The sequence below is a fragment of the Periophthalmus magnuspinnatus genome, chromosome 1, assembly GCF_009829125.3.
Source record: "Periophthalmus magnuspinnatus isolate fPerMag1 chromosome 1, fPerMag1.2.pri, whole genome shotgun sequence".
NCBI lineage: Eukaryota > Metazoa > Chordata > Actinopteri > Gobiiformes > Gobiidae > Periophthalmus > Periophthalmus magnuspinnatus.
The window spans coordinates 9,026,873-9,039,501 of NC_047126.1; the positions used below are offsets into that span (position 1 = coordinate 9,026,873).

Here is a 12,629-nt window from a genome sequence, read left to right on the forward strand (position 1 = left end):
AACATGGGACTATTTGATCTTAAGCCAAATACTTGTTACCATTTGTAGCATATGTACTAAAACATACTCTTATTTGCCATGAGGTTCATCTGGTCCTCTGATAATTGATTTTAATAGATTCTTTTTATCAGACCAAGGTTTAGTTTGTTTTCATACCTGACAGTTTGGACGGCTCACTAGCGCTCTTCCTCACAGTGGTCACGTGATTTAAACAGGTTTTGCCGCTGTCTTCTTACCGGTGGAGGCAGGACGACAGCGCCATCTGCAGTCCAGTTTCTTCAGGACAGTATCCCAGCTAAGTGAGCGTAAAAAGACCCCAGCGTCCCGGGTTAAAGCCGATGGCCAAAACCTGTTTCATGTGACATCATGTGACCACTATGAGGAAGCTCGTGAGCAGTCCAAACTGTCAGGTATGAAAACAAAGTAAACCTTGGTCTGAAAAAGAAAGTATTAAAATAAACATGCTTTTATTCGTTACTGAATATCCTTAAGTGGATGTTTGGTGCATTATCTCTGGACCCACTAATGCACCTATGGCTCTAAGCACTTTGGTCACATGGTCCACCAGTGACTACATGTGTTCTGCTGTTCAAGTCAGTAATGTCCTTAAAACTGCCTTCAGAATATTACAATTTCCAAATATTGATAACCCATAAAGTACTTTCTTTTTATTTAGTGATTTGCAATTTGTGTTTTTATTTTTTTTTTCAAATCAGAATCAGAAGACTTTTATTGCCATAGTCTGTGAACACAGTTCACAAACTAGGAACTTGCTTCGGTGAAAAAGTGCAACATAAACACACTGAATAAATACAAATACAAATAAGGGCATGCACAAAGTTAAAAAGATATGCTTAAAAAAAATCAAATGAAATACTTAAAGGTAGAAAATATATACAACAGCAGCATCAAAACAACAGTACAAACATGGCTTATTAAAGTGACCGGTGTCATAAAGTGTCCAGTTTAGTGCAGATATTATAAAGTGTTCATGAGACAAACTGCAGAGGGGAAGAAACTGTTCTTATGGCGAGAGGTTCTGGTCCCAATGGACCGTAGCCTCCTGCCAGAGGGAAGTGGCTCAAATAGTCCATGTCCAGGGTGAGAATTGTCAGCTGCTATACGGCCTGCTCGCCCCCGAGTCCTGGAGACGTACAGGTCCTGTATAGATGGAAGGCTGCAGCCAATCACCTTCTCAGCAGAGCACACAATGCACTGCAGTCTCTGTCTGTCCCTGGCAGTGGCCCCAGCGAACCACACAGTGATGGAGGAGGTGAGGATGGACTCAATGATGGAAGTGTAAAACTGCACTGTAAAAATGCTAAACATATTCAATAAAATAAGTTGCGCTCTTTATTACAAAAAGGCGTCTGTCAGTTGGCGCTGAGGGCATACCCTTCTCTTAGCCTTATGCATATTGCAGTATTTCAACATTGGCAGCACAGATTTTATGTGAAGACAAATCCATGGCATGTCTCAATGTGCAGCTGTCAGGTTCATCTAAAGGTTCAACATGAATACAGCCCGAGACCCTGCTCTTGGATCCCACCCAAAGGTGCTTTTTCCCATGGTGTCTGACAGGCGAGCTCATTAAAACAGAAGCAGAGGGCTTTTCTCACACCAGCTCCTCCTGAAGATATGAGGATTAAAGCTTAGCATTTTTCTTTTATGGTAAAGCATGCGGACATCGGACATTCAAAAGCATTTATCTGATCTGTCATTCAAACATAACTTGCTTGATGACGGCCTCATTTGCATTCATGTGATCTTGTGGACTTCAGACACATTTCTGTCAAAAGCATTACGAGCATGTTAAATCACACTGCTCTGTGCTGCAAGTGGAAGACTGTAAACAAACCTGCCCTTCATCAAGCTGCTCCTTTAGCATTACAATAGTGTTGCTGTTTGCTACACTGAACAGTAGATATCCATAGACAGTAGCATGGTCCACGGCGGGACTATTTTGGTCCTGCTTTGTGCCATAAATAGATAATGGCAAGACAAGTTTATTTGTATAGCACAATTCATTCGCAAAGTAATTCAAAGTGCTTTACATTAAAATACATTACAAATGAAAACATAAATAATCATAAAATGAACATTAAAAGAGAATAATGCAGAATAAAAACCTTTCAGTCGTATGCACAGATAAACAGAAATGTTTTGAACCTGGATTTAAACATTGTCAAAATCTTCAGGAAGACTGTTCCAGGTTTTAGCTGTATAAAACTGAAGCACTGATTGTTGTTTAGTTCTGATTCTGAGCACCAGAATGAGGGGGGGACTAAGCCAGGACTAAACCAAGACTAATCCAGGAGGCCGGTCCCTGAAGTCCTCAGAGTGTGAGATGGTTCATATGGGAGCCAGTGCAGAGACCTGAGTACAAAACTTATGAGCTCGTACTTCCTAGTTCCAGTCAGGACCCGAGCAGCAGTGTTCTGGATGTACTGCAGCTGTGTTAAGGCTCATTTGGAGAGGCCAGTGAGCAGGACGTTACAGTAGTCTAACCTACTGAAGACAAATGCATGGGTAAGTCTCAACAAGTCTGGTTTTGACAGTTTACCTTTTGATTTTTTGCAGTGTTTTTACAGATGGTAAAAAACTTAAGATGTTATTGATTTGATGGGGCTGTTAAAATTCAAGTCTGAGTTCATTATCGCCCCTAGATTTCTAGCCGTATTTGAAGTTTTTAGAGAGAGACTGGAGGTGACTGCTTAATTTCTCTATGTTTATGTGGGCCAAAGACGATGACTTCAGTCTTGTCTGAGTTTAGCTGGAGAAAGTTGTTTTGCATCCACACACTGATCTGTTGGATGCAGTGGCAGAGTGAATTCTTATTGTTTTGGTTCTCGCACCTGTCACACCTGGGGCCTGGGATATTGGATACATTTTCTGATCGATCAAATGTAACGGGCTGAAGATATGGAAAGGATTATCTGTTATTTTGAGAGAAGCAGAAGAAGAAAACAGAACACACGAACAAACCAAACACAAAACATGTAGTTCATGGACAGATTTTCACTGAATTTGTACCATTACCTAACTCCTGACGTTAGCGGTGAGTAATTAGTTTTAGTAAAATGGCATATTACAGGATTTATAGCAGACTGCAAACAGAAGTGACCCTTGAACTGGCTTAAATCTCGCTTTAACAGCTTTAAACCTGCATATACCACAGAGGTCAAACAGCACCAGAGAATGGAGATTAACAATATTTGTGATACCAGCCCATAGTGTCACATGTTATCTGCATGTTACGTAAGTGCATTTACATGGTGACATTTGGTATGTTTGTATGCATGTGAGTGAGGGCAAACACGTGGACATACAGCCTGCCCCACCCCCTCTGCCCTGGACCCTCAGGACAGCTTCATAACAAACTGTCCCAGGAATATGGGGTGTGTTTGCGTTGGCTCCCAGGGGCATTGTGGAGGTCAGGTAGAAGCCATTAAAAACTGATGCAGAAAAATGTCCGTGCACCTGTGCCTATAGGTTCTGCCGCATAGTGTGGCTCCATGTTTAGGACGGGCTTTGAACACGTTAGGATGTGTGTATGTGCGTTTATGTGGGCCTGTGTGTAGTACAGTCCGACTGGGACAATGCACCAACCTTGTTCAATGTCAGAGCAGCCCACAGGAAAACGGGGAAAATGTCATATTCGTAGGACCAAGAGAAATAGCCCTGCCATGACTCAGATAAGCTGTATACACTGTAGTCCTGCATCAACATGAATTATTATCGTGTCTTCAGAAAGCTTTTTGCAAAGTTCTACTCTATAAAATACTCCACTCCAAGGATTACAAGGTTAATATAAGGGATGAATTCTGTTGTCTCACATTCATCTTAGTCAATGTTTAGAACTTTGAATCAGTGAATAACTCCTTGTCCAAGCCCCTGTTAGTTCAAATCCAGGGTTTTTTACTGTTCTTAGGTGTGAAGACGTGATGTTGATTTTTCAAAGTTGTGGTTATGAAACTAATACTGTTGCGCATCTTTTCAGCAGCGGCGTAATTTACATTGACCCTTGTCAGTGCTTTGTAACCCCTCTGCCCACACACCCAATGCTTTCTGCTATAAATTGTGTTGTTGTAAATATTCAGATGTTCAACACAAATGTAAACTTGACTTAAACTTAATGATTCCTCTGCAGCATATATTGTTTTTTATCTCTAACGATAATGCTCCTTTCTCCAGATTATTGCATATCAGCCGTATGGGCAGTCGGTGGACTGGTGGGCATATGGAGTGCTGCTCTATGAAATGCTGGCGGGACAGGTGAGGACATGCCTTTACATAATTTTAAGATTAACAAAGCTCTTTTACATGTACATTGTCCACACCACCAACACTGCCCAGAGCTGTAAGCCACTGTCTTTATGGTCACATTTTTATAAAGCGCTTTTCCACCAACAAGGCACTCATAGCGCTTTACATCAAGGAACCACTTATCCAGTCACAAGTGTACACAGACACTGGGGGTGAGGTAGGTGTCTTGCCCAAGGACACAACGACTGCATTCATCTGTGGGAGCTGGAATCACTCCGCCAACCTTCAGATCAGTGGAAAAATGTTCTACCAACGGAGCTATTGCCCTCATCTTTTGTACCTGTTTAGCACATTGACACATTGTGCAGTATAATAACCTGTGAAGATATGCTGAGATACTTAAACAAATAATCTAAAGTTTGTATACATGTAGGCACTTAACATTAAAGTTAAAGTAGTTGTTTCTATCAGACTGTGAACTCTCACGCAGGGCAGTGGCTAAACCTTCAGCCCGGGGGGATTACTGGAGTGGAAATGACAAATAATTCATTTTATAAACTGTCAGAAGAGCCTCCTTATATTAACTGATGATAGCCACAGAGAACAAAAGAGCTGGGTCATCCACTCCATTTGTTCTGTGTCCAATACCCAAGTGCCTTTAATGAGAGTCCTATTTGCTTTGGCTTTGGGACTGTGTACATGCGACAAACCCTTTATCAGCTCTCCTCTCCTCACAGCCTCCGTTTGATGGAGAAGATGAAGACGACCTGTTTCAGTCCATTATGGAGTCTACTGTGTCATATCCCAAGGCTCTGTCCAAAGAAGCAGTGTCCATTTGTAAAGGGGTGAGTGTCTCTGTGTCAGTTCAAAAGTAACTGCACATATAATAACACACTGAAATTAATATAGTGTAATATATACTAATACAATGAGAAAAGAGATTTCCTTCCCACACAGTGGTAAAGTGTACATCATTAATTTTGTTTGGAAACAGTCATCATATGATATTTGAGTAGATTTATCTTGCAAAGCCTTCTTTATCTGTGGCATATTCGTTACTATTCAGTTTCTGCAGACAAGTAACTACTGTGTACCTTATACTGTATAGTATTATATAATGTAATGTTTGAAAAGTTTCCAGAGCTGATGGTGTTAGTCCCAGGGGTCCTCCTCCTGTGGCAGAGCAGCTCTCCAGAGACACCTCTCTGAACAGTACAGTGGGTCAGAACAAGTCACTCTGAGCTCATTATTTTATTTATTTACTAATGTTACATTTTATATTTACAAACTGTGTGCTAGTGCATCCTTTTCAGAATTGGAACACAATAACCAGATAAACAATCACTTTACTGGGCCTTATCGCAGTTAGACATAGGGCTGAAAGATCATGAGAAACATCACAATATATAAACCTTACACTGTGTTGGCTTATTCATTATCTTACTGTAAGCATGTGTGCCCTGGTTCATATCTGTGTCCTTGTATGGCACAACAGCTGCACTCCCTCCTAATGGATATATGTGGCTCTTGCCGACGGCCCGGAGAGAGACCAGATAAAGCAAAGGCAAAATGATGATGCTAAAGGAAGATAAAAGGCACTGCTGAATGAAAGGAGTAACAAAACGGCTTAAAAGAGCCAGAGCAGGCAGTGGCTAACACAAAGGGGCAGACTGGCAAATGTGCAAGTAACTATATGCAGTATGTTTGTACAATAAAAGTCAGGTTGTTTTAAAATAGATTTGATCCTGTTCATTTTCAGTGACTGCAGCTGGCCCCTCTTCTGTAATGAGGAAGCCTGTATGTTTAAGTAGGCCACAGATGTATAGCAGGTACACATTTGTCTAAATAATGAGGTGTTTCCCAATTGTCCTTTTGCTTGATATTTATTATGATTAGAGAAGTTCAGAAAATATAAATATTATGTTGCCAGAGATTCAGCACAGAAAGCTGCTTTAAGGAAGCCTGAAGTGGTGGGAGTACAGATTTTGAGGGGCTTTTGGAGGTGTGATTTTGAGATGACAGTGTTGGCAGAAGGATGCTCTCTCACCATCAGTGCTTCTCTGTCATCATCTGGATCAGCTGCTTGTTTTATGGCACCGGTGGAAACACACAAAGATGGATTCTCAGTCTGAAATGTTACATCCCTTGACTGTATATATAAATTGACAAAGCTAACACCCTAGCTGCCTCTTTCCAAATAGGAAGTGAGCCTGGTCGCACTTCTAACTTCATCGAGTCTGGCACTTCCTTTTGAAAAACTGTCGCTCTTCTCTCAGTAACTGCTACCGAGAGCCTTGTCATTTTGGTCTTAAAATGTCCATATTAACCCACTCTACATGATAAAGGGTTAGGGTTATTTTTATTCCGCTATTCTGTCCGTAAATCAAGATCATTAATAACAGGTTACCACTGCTAGCGTAAGCACCATGTTTGACTGACAGCGTTGCTAAGCACTTGCTCCCTGCTAAATTAGGGGTGTGGGCTTTACCGTCAACAGCTTCACTCCGGATTGGCTCTTTGGTTGCTATGATACTCACCGTCAAATTTCCAAATAAGGACCTCTGCCCCAAATTCGCCCCACAACTGCTAGCCTTGATGAGCTTCATTTGACTGGGGACGAGCGCTATGGGTGACGGCACACTCCCTTAATATTTATAATGTTAATCCATCCATCATCATCTTCTGTTCGTCTGGGGTCATGTTGCGGGGCACAGTCTAAGCAGTGACCTATTTTTTATTTGTAAAAGCATATTTTTTAGATCAGAAAGTGGTTCAGTCTTAATCTTAAACACATGCAGACAGTGTTTTGGGTAAATTTATCGTGTGTGCATCTCTTATTTTATTATTTTACTGGGAAAACACAAAATTGTCCTTTGTCACCATTTCAATCCAACAACCCATACAAAAACCAGTAACTAAAGTCATTTTGAATATTAACTGCAGCTGCTGTCACTTCACCCGTGTGCTTGTGTCTGTCAGATTGTTTAGGGTGAGTGCGTTTTAGTTTAATTCATGCAGCGCCCATCATGCTCACTTCTCATTTGGAACACGGTGGCTAGCAGGTTAGCTATGTCCATTTATATATATGTCAAAACAGTTTTACTCCACCCCAGTGCGTCAAATCTATCAAACACCCTGCTCCTCGTTGTGCAATCTTTCCATAATTAACTATGGTCAAACTTGCCTCCCGTTGCAGCTAATGACCAAGCACCCATCCAAGCGTCTGGGCTGTGGTCAGGAGGGGGAGCGGGACATTCGGGAGCACGCCTTCTTCCGACGCATCGACTGGGAGCGCCTTCAGAACCGAGAGATCCAGCCGCCGTTCAAACCCAAAGTGGTGAGTGATGTTTGTGTGCACCCTCTCATGCACAAAGCACGAGTCCTCATAAAGATCACATTTCTCAGCTGAAGAGGTAGGTTTTGTTTGATGGGAATCGCCATGATCATTTTCATGAAAGTACAAAACTCACCATGAGGACACAATCCGCACAAACCATCGATGGAATGTAAGCAAATATTTGTCCAGAGTTGGAAAGAAATCGATACATTTAGATTGGCTAACTGTTGACCCACATCATTAATATAAGAACAACTCTAGTTTTAATAATGGCGTGATCGTTGGTAGTTGTAATAATTGGCTCTGTGCATAACAGCACCTGGTAACCTCACTGTTGGCGTCACTACTTCCTGCCCAGTTGTATCTCTATGAGGTTTTTGTCAAGTCAGCGCTAAATTGAATAAATATTTAAAGATCGAGCAGTGGACAGTGACTTTAGGGTATGTGTGTCTGACAGCACGTTAAAGATTAAGCAAATGAGGTGAAAAGTTCAGCGGAGGACACTGTCTTTATAAAGGCCAATGTTTGTGTCTCAATGCTAATGCTAATGCTACTTTTGATGCATGACAAATATTAAAACACCACAAACTGAAATAATTTACATGTAAAAACAATGGTGTAGTCTTTACATTAATCAATTTGAATTTTAATAGGTTATTTATTTTATATTTTATGCTTTTAATAAAAGTTAGTATTAGCTTTGAGACACTAGCTAGCATACTGCTGTGCACAGAGCCTGTTAGTTGTCATTTTTATGCCTATATTGTACATGCATAAGAGCTGATATATTCATCTTATAACCATAAGTCATATGGGAAGAGGTAACAGTACAGTTTGGTGCACAGTAAATCTTAACATTTTCTGAGAAGATGGCACTGTGGACGATGTTTTAGAAAGCCAGAGGGTTTTGAGACTACAAAGTGCTGTATAAGTAGGCTATAAAAACAAAAATAATTATAATTTGAAGATAGGGCGAAGGGCTTCCAAAAAACAACTTATTCCCATCCTGTTTCCATGGAGATTTTGCAGTGGGTTTAGTTGCCGAATAAAAATGCACAATAATAAATAAACATATTGCAGATGTAACAAAAGGATATCACTGTTTGCTTGGACCATATCTCAGACACCATAACGGAAGATTAAATATATAGATCCAACTTATCGCCTTTGCAGTATTAAAAGTACACAAAAAATAAGTTTAAATAAACTGTCACAATTCTTTATACTTTCCCCATCTTTCACACCACTGTCAGAGATTGCTGATGTAATCTGACTGTATTTCAACGCAACTTTTCCACTATGTAGCATTGTCTGCGTGTGCCAGTGATTCGTTCAAGGGACGTATGACATTCAGGCGTTTCTTTGATTGCAGACAGTTGCAGTAGAAAATATATTTACTCCTTATCGAGAATAATGGCTGTAAGTGTTGACAGAGCAAACAGATCAACGTAAGGGGCGGATGTAGGTCGGTCAGATGTCAAGCTCCCAGCAGCGGAGCCACAACACAGCTGCTACCCACTGGCTATGTATGTGATCTGCACTGTATAAGGTCCCCATGCACTGTCCATCTATAATTAATACTAGATTGATTCATTATGGATGTCTTTATAGCACTGATTTAGCTGCAAGTCATTTTAAAATCCCCCAGGTGTATGGATCTTCTGCCTACATGCTTTTTACTTATTAACATGTATACAGGAGTGTTCTTGTATACAAAATCAGCTTGGGAAGCTTAAAGCAAGATTAGAGCCTGTGCATGAGTGTGGTTGTTCCATCACATTTAATCATTGCATTTAATTCATCATACTAATTTCATTTTGTTTCAACATTCAAGGGCCGCACTTCCTCCAAACAGGTGAATTACTGCAGTCATGTGTGATTGCAACTATGAGCAGCCTGTAGTGCGCTTACAAAGGCTGAACTTGTATGGAAGAGCAGATTTTGCATGTTCTGTCTATCAGCTGTACACTCTCTTGGTGCGTAGGAGGCAATCGATATTATAGTAGCACCGCTAAAGTTTGATGCTAAAGTTTGAGTGGATGCACGCTGAGAGTTTGTTAGCATGGCAGTGTTCGGGGAAAGATAGGACCGAGGCACTGGCAGCAGCAGAATCTGTTGCATTTATGTGGCTTTTTTTTTTTTATCTTTAAGCAATTTATAGACATTTGGTAAATGGTCACATTTTTATATAGCACTTTTCCACCTTCAACTCAAAGGAACCAACCACCCACTCACACACACCAGTGTATGCAAACACTGGGGGCAAGGTAGATAAAGGACACAACAACATTCATCTGTGGGAGCTGGAATTGCATTGCCAACCTGTGGGTCAGTGGATCTAACTGTTAAACCAGTTATGTTGACATCGAGAGTGGGATTCAAACCGCCAACCTTTGGATCAGTGGACAACCACCCTGTCAACTGAGCTACTGTCGCTGTCTAGTTTCTATAAAACATAAACATTACCTCAGTTGTTCAAGTGTTTGTCCACTGACCCGAAGGTTGGTGGTTCGAATCTCACTCTCGACATAAATATCATTAGTTGAGCAGTCAGATCCACTGACCCACAGGTTGGTGGTGCGATTCCAGCTCCCACAGATGAATCTGTTATTGTGTCCTTGGGCAAGACGCATATATGAACGTGAATGAGTGAGTGGTACCTTGATGTAAAGTGTTTTGAGTGCTATGAAGGTGAAAAAGTGCTGTATAAAAATGTGACCAATTTTTGTAAATTAAAAAAGTTAAAATTCTAGGACTAGATCATAAGCACTTCAGCCAAGTGTGTACTTAATGTTTATAGAAACCTGACCTAAATCTTATCACAAGTTCTGATAGTTGTCATAAGTAGAGTGATACAAGGCAGAAAACATGGTGGGATGGTGATAAGGACGGTGCTTGCTTTTATATTCATGTGAGTGCTGTGGTGCTCAGAGTGGGGTCTGTTGGTCCATTAGGTGCAAACAGCAGTCATTACCCACCCCTCGCTCGGCCCGCTCCGCTTCTAACCCTCTAATCTACTCCACCTCCTCTTTTTCTCTTCTCTCCATCTTTCGCCCGCTCAATCTCACTTCATCCGCCCATGACAGCAGCCAAATTACAATCAATATCACCTCCAGCTGAGCCTCTCTAGTGCGTATGTGAATCTATAGTGTGCACTGCAGGAGACATGCAGACAGTGACTATAATAAAATGTCGTAGATGCTGTTAGGACGCAGGGGGACGTTTCGCGAGGACGTAACGCGGTCAGTGGACACTTGTGGATGACTGACCATTTTTGTGGCTGAGGGGCACGGGGCTTTGCCAAGAAAGTAGGTCAAAGACGAAAGCTGCTGATGTGCAGTGATGGGAGCTCTGAACAAGGGGAGGGAGAGCAGCAAAAATACATGTGGGATGTCTGAGTCAGTTCTGTGAAGTTGGGAAGGGTTACAAGGATAACGCACACACACATACACACACACATACACACACATACACACACACAGGGAGTCCATATGGAGGAATATTGATGAGTTGTGAGAGCAGCTATAAGAGTAGGACTGACACATATAACTTGAGTAAGCAGATCTGTCTCCTCTCTTGGCCTTCTTACATGAACTGTAGTATAAGTCGAAGAACTGCAGCAATTGGCATTTTATTTGTTGTTGTTGTTTTTTCATCATCATTTCACATCATAGGAGACTGTACTTTGTGTCTGTGCCAAGCCTGGATATGTGGTGTAGGTTCAAAAGGGATGTCCAGTGCACGCAACTTATGCAAGCTCAAGAATATGACGGAGTATGATTTCATAAGTGATTTATCTTTCAGCAAGGATTTTATCAAAAGTTACTTAATACAATGAGAGAACAGCAGTTTGATTAGGACGGTAGGGTACAAGAGCCAATTTATTATACACACATACACACAGTTGTTTACAGAACCCTTCAAAATCTAAACAGTGATATTGACTTGTGCATTTATACTTGTGCAAACTCAAATCTTCAGACCTACACGCACTCGCAACAAGTTTCTGGTCCTGGTGTGACTTTAAAATCTTACTATGGAAAGTTAAACTATGTGTGAGGCAGCTGTTCTTTATGGTGCAGGATCCTTTGTAAAGGGCATTATCTGAATACATTTGTTTATTCTGATCATTTAGTCCAGAACCTGGTGTTATAAATGAAAATTACCTTACACATACAAATACTTTGGGCAGGTCCTACAAGAGGTGCTTGGACCCCAATACAAACAAACAAGAGATGCTTTGACCGCACTACAATATACACATTTTAAGATAAACATCACTGTCTGTGTCTGTTTAACAAACCCACCCACTTATCACATCTACTAATGAGTCCTGTCAGGAGAAGCCCATAATTAATAGTGGGAATAATGGCTAAGTGCTGGAGTGATGGATTCTTTAATTAGTATGTGAGGATGTGCGGTCAGATTGTTATGAAATACATGTCAGCTTTATGAATCCTCTGTTGGTGCCTAGACAATAGTTAAACAGTAGTGCTGATTATAAACACAAGTTTAGTACAAGGACAAAGTGTGTTTGGGGCCAGCGGCTTTGTGGAGGAGGAGAGGACGACGCAGCATCCATTTATCATGCTAAGTGGCTGGGTGTTCTTTTAATATGCCTGAGTGCAGAGGCGTGCGCTGCAGCATGTGTGCCAGGAGAGCAAAGGAGGAGATTAAACATGAGGAAAGTAGGTCAAAGACCCATGTAGGACACTATGTCACTATGTAGGGACTGGAGCAGCTGATGGTTTTGGTCTCAGCCCACATGGTTTGGCTGGATTACAAAATTAAACATGCTAAAGCAGCTTTTTCCAGTTATGAAAATAAAAGAAAGTTCCCTCCGGTAGTTTGGGCGCAGCACATGCCACACTGAACTGGCTAATGTACTTTGAAGTTGTATGACGAGGAAATGGTTTTATGGAAACTCTGTAGCTAAAATACTGCGTTAACTATACGGTCATGTGCAACACTTAACCTGTGTGATCGACCTTTGGATTCATGCCTTGTATGAAGGAACAGCAGCTAT

The 12,629-nt window shown here is 41.2% G+C and overlaps 1 protein-coding gene across 2 annotated transcripts in view; it reads left to right on the forward strand.

The window, feature by feature from the left end:
* Positions 1–12,629, forward strand: part of prkcaa (protein kinase C, alpha, a) — a 98,951-nt gene that overhangs the window by 81,137 nt on the left and 5,185 nt on the right. For both annotated transcript variants that reach the window (XM_033991827.2, XM_055227906.1), the window contains 3 exons: positions 4,195–4,275; positions 5,004–5,111; positions 7,463–7,603. In XM_033991827.2, coding sequence (XP_033847718.1) covers positions 4,195–4,275; positions 5,004–5,111; positions 7,463–7,603 — 330 coding nt within the window. The remainder of the gene's footprint in view (positions 1–4,194; positions 4,276–5,003; positions 5,112–7,462; positions 7,604–12,629) is intronic.